Raw genomic sequence first — 7,991 nt, 5'->3', positions numbered from 1 at the left:
CCCCACTCCACCCTTTGCTTGGGTCCACGCCTTTCCTACCATCCATCAGGCTCAAAACTTTGGATTTGACTTATAACCCACGCCCTCAACCTACTGAAACCCTAGCCCGAGATTCGAACTTCAATAATCTCGGGGGCGGCTGAGGGTATCAAAATTTCACAATATATGTATATATTATTTTTTTTATCTCAATATATGTGATTTCATAATATGTGTATATATTATATTTTTTGTCTCAATATATGTGATAGTGTTTGAATTTTAAGAGTCAAATAAGTTATTTTTTTTTCAAAATATATAAATTTTATTCGAAATTTTAATGATTCCTATATATAAGCATAGAATCAGAAGTTAAGAAGTTTGAATCTTGAAAAATAAGAAGTGTCACATCAATTGGATCTGACAAAGTATTTAAAATTATCGCACATCTTCATTCGTTAATGTAAATTCTTTTTATAGGTCAACCTCTTCAAAGAGATTTGAAATCTCGAAAACAAAATATGTACCTTCTACAGTATATAAATATGATTTAATAGTATTTACACAACTCATATAGATTAATTTGCTTTTGAAAGATCTATGGATAGCGTATTTTTTCAAAATTTATTTCAATAGGCGTATGATATCAATGGCATGAGGATTATAACAACTTTGTATATAGAAAAACTAAAAAAAAAAGACTTCAAGACATTGTATGTAGTATATGATTCTTTTTGTTTTTTCGAATAAAATCATAAAGCCTCTTATTGAAGTTTTGCTTTAGGCCACCATACTGGTTAAGCCGCCCCTGATAACCCTCAACTCTAACTCGAAACACGATGCCCAAGACTCGACTATACCCTGACCTAAGACCCAATCCTAAATTGGGACCCAAGTCCCAGCCTTGTCTTGAGACTCGACTCTTATCGACCTTGGGCTCGAGACTTGACACTTACTCAACACTTGAGCCTAATCTTGACTTGTGACAAAAACTTGGCCCAAGGCTTAATTTGAGACCCGAGCCCAACCTCATACAAGAGACTCGACCCTGATTTGGGATCCCAAACCCAAGTTTGACCCGACTTTGTTCGAGACTCAAGCCCCGACTATAACTCGGGATTTGAGACTGACCTTAAGCCAAGACTGAGACCCAACCTTGCCTTGGGACTTGAGACTTGACTCCTATTCAAGACTCGAGACTTATAACCCGAGTAGTAGCGATGATAATGATGGTGGTGATTGAAGAACATGTGGTAGTCGACAATGTATTGGTGGTAGTTGACGGTGCTAGTTATGATGTTGAAGTTGGTTAATTAGTAGGAATGAGTCATAATTATGGCTGATTAATTGTGATGGCGGTGGTGATGACGATTAATATAATTATAATTACAGATGTGATATATGTGGTAGCAACTGATAGTAGTGGTTGCCAATAATAATGTCCGCTAATGCTAGTAGTGGTTGTGAGGTGATAAAGTTTCTAAGTGGTCGTGATCGGTGAATATAAACATACAAAATTACTCTTAATGATATTAAAATTTTGTTCTACATCATAATGATTAAAACCTGTTAAGACCATTTAAGTACTTTGCTTGTGTTTTAATGAAAACAAATGTATTTAATGAACCAAGATATGAATATTAAGCAAATAAATGATGACTAAGAAATGCTCTCTTCGTTCATATTTACTCAGCTATTATACTAAAAATAGGTATATTAATAAATAATTTATCCTTTTAAGTTTATTTTATTTGTGCTATTAAATTTTTTCATTATCTAGTATATTCTTTAAAATATTATAGTTAAAAACTGATATAGTAAAATTATTTTAATTATTATTTTTTAAACTTGTGTCAAATAGTTGAGAAGTAAAGATTAAAGGAGGTATACTAAAATGTCAATGTCTTGTAACAAAATTGAAAAGGATGTAACCAATAATTTCGCTATTATTTGAGGATTAATAATTGCACACAATTTTAGAAATCCATTGGACACGTGTAATGCAGTCATGGTTTTACTTTTTCCTTTCAATTAAAAAAACGCCGCAAAAAAAAGAGTACGATTCCATTTTCTACCTAAACCGGTTCCAAACTCCGACCAGTTATCTGATAATTATACGAATTAGCTAAAGTTAGGGCTTTTGATGATTAATTGAATAATGAGATCTGTTGAATCCATAGTGGCGGAGCTACCACCGTCTTCTTCCGTGGTCGGAGCAGACGGCGGCGGCGGTGGCGGCAGTTGGTTGTACGGTTGGTTGGTGGAGTGCCATGGTTTATGGCATAATGTGTTGATGATAGTTCCTTCAGCACTGTTTGTTCTGTATTTGGCTTCTCAAGCTAAGAGAAGCTTCTCGAAGGTTTCTAATAGCAGATCACATGTAGTAGCTGCTCTTTATGCAATTCTCTGGCTTGTTAGCATCTTCAATTTGGCTTGGTGCTCTCTGCAGGTACATATTTGTGGATGCGTATGCTTAATTTTGATATGTTAAGTGTTAGTGTTGCTTAATTTTTGGTATTTCTTAGTTTTGAGATTTGTACTCAGAGGCGGATCCAAAATTTCAAACTTGTGAGTTCCCAGGCTCCTTTCCCACTAAGCTATCCCTTGGTTTAGTTATGGGTTCCCACCTATTAATATTTATAACTTTTGATGATTTTTCTATGTAATTTTAAGCCTTACGGTAGTGGGTGTGGGTCCCGGGAACCCACACCTTCTACTCTACATCCGCCACTGTTTGTACTTCCCGGAATTAGTTGAGTTGCATGCAAGCTGGACTGTAAAAAAAAGATTTGTATTTCCCGGAATAATAGGATTGAAACTAGTGAATTAGCACAATGATTGAAATGAAAAAGAAAATGTAAACGTTTTTAAGGTCATATGCCTGCTAAGGGGCAAGTCAATGTTCCTTTGAAAAAAGATTATAATCGCCATTTACTATTAGCTATTCCCTCTGTTTCAATTTGCTTGTGTACTTTCTATTTTGGACATTTTAAAAAAGAATGCCTCTTTCCCTTTTTGATGGCTCTTTTGATTTCTACCTTTGCGTGGCATGTTTAAGACCACAAGATTTAAGGACATTTTGGTACAATTGGCATATCTTTAGTTTTAGATCATAAGATTTAGAAGTCTTCTTAATTTTCTTTAACTCTGTGGTAAGTCAAAACCAGACAAACACATTAAATGGGGAGGGGGTATATTTTAGTGGTTAGTGAGTTGTTTCTAGCTATGATTTGTAAGTGATTTTCCGCAAACATGTGGTTGATCCTTTTGAAATGTGACAATGATCATCCTTGCTTGCTAATCATCAGAGAATTATATTACATCTTACATCTTTTGCCGGACTTGTTTAGGGCAACCTCCTTTGTCAGTATGTCTGTTCCTTCTTTCTTCAACTTGGAAAGACAGAAGTTTCTACTGGTGTTTCCTTTGGAATAATAAAACAAAAACGAAGAAACAAAGGAAAGCTAGTAAATCCTGCTTAGCGCATGGTCATGTAGAATTATTTTACTGCAAAAGAGTTCACGCTGATGGCTGTTATTGTCCTGCTGTGTTTCCAGTATGGTTAGTAAATTGTTAGGAAAACATTTCTAGACATTATGATCCAAACACATTGGATGCTGGTGCTGTATATGATGTCCTATTATACATGGTATTGACAAATTTTTGAGTTGTTTTTGGTCCCTAATGTATTATATGCTTCTCTTTATGGGCTTGACCATGCAAAAGAGCTTCTTTTCTTGCTTTCAAAAGCTCCTATTTTATATGTTAAAAACATGTGTTCTTTTGGTTCTCATGAAGAGGGTATTAAATACAATATGTATCATTTTGATTTTGGTATGGATGTTTTCAGGTGTCCAATTTGTAGTGGGTCGGTGCGCATTATGCCTAAAGAATCAAAGATCCATCTGTAATTAAGCTAAATTGATTTATCTGTATATCATTATCTTCTTCAGCTCACTTTTCGCGCAGGTGTGGGAGTGTGCTCCAGGGAAACAATTCATGTGGAGTGTCATCTCCTTGTTCACAACATCTGGCATGCTATTTCTCGAAGTAAGCTTGATAGCATTTCTACTTCAAGGGAACCATGCAAGTGGACGTGAGGCTCTAACACAGACTTTCCTAATCTCAACACTTGTAGTAGGTTTAGACATATGTCTAAAGGTGTGATCTTGTTCTGTTTAACCACTGAACTTTCATTTCTTTGTTGCTTATAGTTGCAGTTACTATGTCCATGCAATAGCTTAAGCCCAAGTTCATACGGCTTAGTGTCACAATATGTTTTTTCTGCTAGGATAATGTAAGAAGGAGAAGAACAAGAGAATTGATTGTTCATTTTCTTATTATGTTACGAGGATAAAGGATGCGTCCAGTGTGGGAAAACAGATAAGTTGCAGGGGAAAGGGAAGAGGGGATTCGGAAGGCGGTGTGTCCAGTGTTGAGGATATAGGAATATTGCATGGAAAGGGAAGAGGGAACAGGTAAGAATTACGCAGGAGAATATACTCATCTAGGAATCCATATACTTTCACCAGTACAGAATTGTAAACATCTAGAATTCTAGAAAAGTGAGTTCTCTGCCCTTCCAAGCAAGTCTTCTTCCGCTCCAGCCATGTCCATAGGATGCATAATGGAATAGTGCCCTGTATCTGCTTTATCTCTTTTAGTATCACCTATTGCTGCCAACCTTCCAGTAAACCTTTCAGATTCTGACTCATCACCATGTAATACCACAAAGGTTCAGGCATAACTCCCAACACTCTCAGTTTCTGGAAAAAAAAAAGAAAAAAGAAACTCCCAACATTCTCTACAAAATCTGCAGTGGGGAAATGGGTGCTCGATTGTTTACTGATCTTCTTGGCACAGGTAGTATATCTATAACATGGGTCAAAACCTCTCTTCTGCAAGTTATTTTGAGTTAAGCATGCCGTCATCCCCTCATCCCTCATCCCCAGTGTGCAATCAAAACCTCTCTTCTGCAAGTTATCAATACAGCTTATTCTGTTCTTTAATCCTAAAAATAAGTAACTTGTGGATCTTGCATTCCCCTAGTTAAGATGGAAGATCAACTTGCAATGTAGTGATGTGCTAGAATTGAATGTGTATTTGTAGTCTGGGTAGAAGTTACTCAAGATGCAATTTGCATTTGAAGATAGTCAAACGAGGATAAATGAAAAAATCGCTCAATCATGAAGGAGAGGAGGATGTATATATGGAGGCAATAAGTGACAGGCGAAAATCTATTTAAAAAAAACCATAGTCATACTTCTCTCTTCATGTTCTTTATGAGTTTGTTGGGAAATGCAATGAAACTTCAAAACAAGATATTCAATTAGAGGACGGTGTATATATAAAAGAGAACAAGCAGAAACATAATTAAGAAACATCTATTCATCCTTTCTTATTATTTGCACAAACATATACTTTGTTATCTGCACCTATATGTGTCAGCAGATGCAATGTTGTGCATCATTATGTGCTCTAGTAAAACCTTGTTCCTTCTCTGAACAAATCTATGTAACTTTACTTGTCGTGGGCTTGATGGATTTCTCTATATCCTAGGGCCTAATGAATTTGGGATCAAGAAAATGAACCTAACACATGGAATGCTTGGAGGAACGGAGCACTCTATGTTTTCACATTCAAAGAGTCTTACTTTTTGTGTATATTTGGAGCTTACAAGAAAATCCCAGTGGTGAAGATGAGCAAATTGACTTTGATATAGCCTACTAGTTATTTAAGAGATGATTACATTCGCAAGAATTTATAGTCAGTTGAAAAGAATTAATAGATCTTGGCACAAAATAGGCTCAAAGGCTCTACAAGGAAAAGAGATGTATTGAAGGTGTGTGATTACCTCATTTAAAAGTTTTAAGTTGTCTGAGAGGGGAAACTTCTATTTATGTAATTATGTCTTAACACACCCAGTTACATGTGGGCCTCATTCTTCCCTTTTGTTTTGGTAAGCTTGTGGAAACACCTTTTTCTTTTTTCTTTTTTACGTTTGGTGGCGGTGAGATCTGAAACCGGAATTTTTATATGCTTTGGTACCGTGTTCACGATCATCTCATACGAAAACTTAAGTTGATTGAGGGGAGTCATTATTAATTATGTCGTAACAGCACTTAAAAAAAAAAGAAGAAGAGGGGGGTATCTATCACAAAATGAGTTTGAAAGTCAGAAATTTCCATGGCATGCCATGTTGCTTGTTATATCCTCGTTGAACTTCTAGATGAATGACCTAGTTCCCAATTGTTTCAGTTGTATGTCCTATGAGGATCAGGGACTCATGTCAGCATTCAACACCTCTGTGATGCTTCTTGTGTGCCTCATCCTTATTCAGAGTAGTACGCAATATTTTTGTGAATTCTAATATTATACTAGAGGTATTGATGCGTGCTTTCATTCCCCAGGGGATCTACATATTTGGATTTGGTATTCTGTTGTTTGATTTTAACACCAAGGGCTCACAGTGGGCCTTGTGGGTTATTCACACGTTGCTGCTAACTGGAGTATATGGCCTCATCTTTTTTATGTATCGATCTAGATGGAGAGAGAGATTGCCAGGCAAGTTTCATATGATGAATTTATGTTGGCTTTTTATATGAGCTTATATTATTGTGTCCTTACGGTTAATATCTTTCTCTCGTTGCAGCAAGACCTGCATTCCAGAACTATATTTCAATTATGTTTTGCGTAAATGCAACTGCTTTGCTTGCATGTGCACTTGCGGCACATGGGACTGGACTTGGACTATGGTATGCTGTCTTTAGTGAATTCAGATGATAGTCTTTGTCATTTTGAAGTTCTTTCTTCTCTAATGTGATTATTAAGGCATTCATTATTTTTCCTTACTGTTATTTGAGGCCATTCATATTTTCACATTGGAACTAATGATAGTATTAGTTCGGTTGTTGGTATATCACATGCAATTTTGACAAGTACAAGTGAACTGGGGGAAAAGGGATTTAAAAAGAAGTCTGATGTATCTTTTAAGGTCATTCTCTTCATCTTTAACTGCAATGCATCCAGTGGCGGACCCAGGATTTAAGGAGAGTGGGTGCTTACTACAGAAAAAAAAAAAAAATCACGTGCACCTAACCAACTTCTTGTTTAGTGGGTGCTTTTATATAATTTATACCCATTTTCGTATATTTTTTATGTAATTATACCTATTCCGTGATGAGTTTAGTGGGTGCCAGCACACCCAAAGTTAATGTGTAGGTCCGCCCCTGAATGCATCTCTTCACGCAAAAACAATAGATTTTTCTTTCTTTCCGGAATGGTATGACAATAGTTGTGATTAGAGAAGAAAAAGGAAGTAAAAAAAAAAGTGTAGAGAAACCCATTGCTATCAGAGAAAAAAGAAATCCATTGCCATCACATCCAAACAGTTGTATTCAACTGACATAAACATGAAGCAACTGTGACTTGTACAAGTTGCATTGTCTTTTTCCTGCCATGAACAACCATCTTGCAATCAGAAGTTCGTAAAATTCACTAAATGGTGTAGCTTCAGCTACTTTTAGTTTACTCAGAGATCCTCATTTTGTATTTCAGGTTGTACAATATCACGGTCATCTGTTACCATGCCATGTACCTTCCTCTTCTGTATGTTACTTTCCTTGCGGACTTTTTCCAGGTATGGTTCATCCTTGCTTACGTTCCTCCCATCTATGTCCTTGACCTGCAAATTGCAGACAGAACTCTTATAAGCATGCCTATCCAAAATCTTTTCATAATTGGACCCTAAGATATTTGTAAAAGCTCAGGTGCTCTGTTCTAAATCACGTGTGCAGGAGGATGACTTGCATCTGGAGAATGTATACTACTCAGAAATGAAAGATGCTGGCTTCTTTGATGTCGATTGGGATTAATTCAGCAGGCGCTCTATTTAATAAAGGTGAATCTGATGCTGTAAATGTGTAAATATGTAACATGTGTAGAGAATTCAGAGAATGAAAAATTAATTTTCCTTTCAAGTTATATATAACTTCTGAACGACTTTACCACTA

At 36.2% G+C, this 7,991-nt stretch overlaps 1 protein-coding gene across 1 annotated transcript; it reads left to right on the top strand.

Annotated features, from left to right (window-relative positions):
- The first annotated feature begins 1,891 nt into the window (after window positions 1-1,891).
- LOC107839487 (protein CANDIDATE G-PROTEIN COUPLED RECEPTOR 2) lies at window positions 1,892-7,991 on the top strand. Its single transcript, XM_016682993.2, has 6 exons — window positions 1,892-2,428; window positions 3,949-4,140; window positions 6,390-6,543; window positions 6,632-6,734; window positions 7,537-7,618; window positions 7,776-7,991. Exons 1-6 carry the CDS (start codon window positions 2,138-2,140, stop codon window positions 7,851-7,853), a joined length of 900 nt encoding a protein of 299 aa, XP_016538479.2. The 5' UTR covers window positions 1,892-2,137; the 3' UTR covers window positions 7,854-7,991.

The sequence above is a fragment of the Capsicum annuum genome, chromosome 8, assembly GCF_002878395.1.
Source record: "Capsicum annuum cultivar UCD-10X-F1 chromosome 8, UCD10Xv1.1, whole genome shotgun sequence".
NCBI lineage: Eukaryota > Viridiplantae > Streptophyta > Magnoliopsida > Solanales > Solanaceae > Capsicum > Capsicum annuum.
Note: the sequence above shows the minus strand (reverse complement) of the source record. Positions and strands in the feature narration are given on the sequence as shown.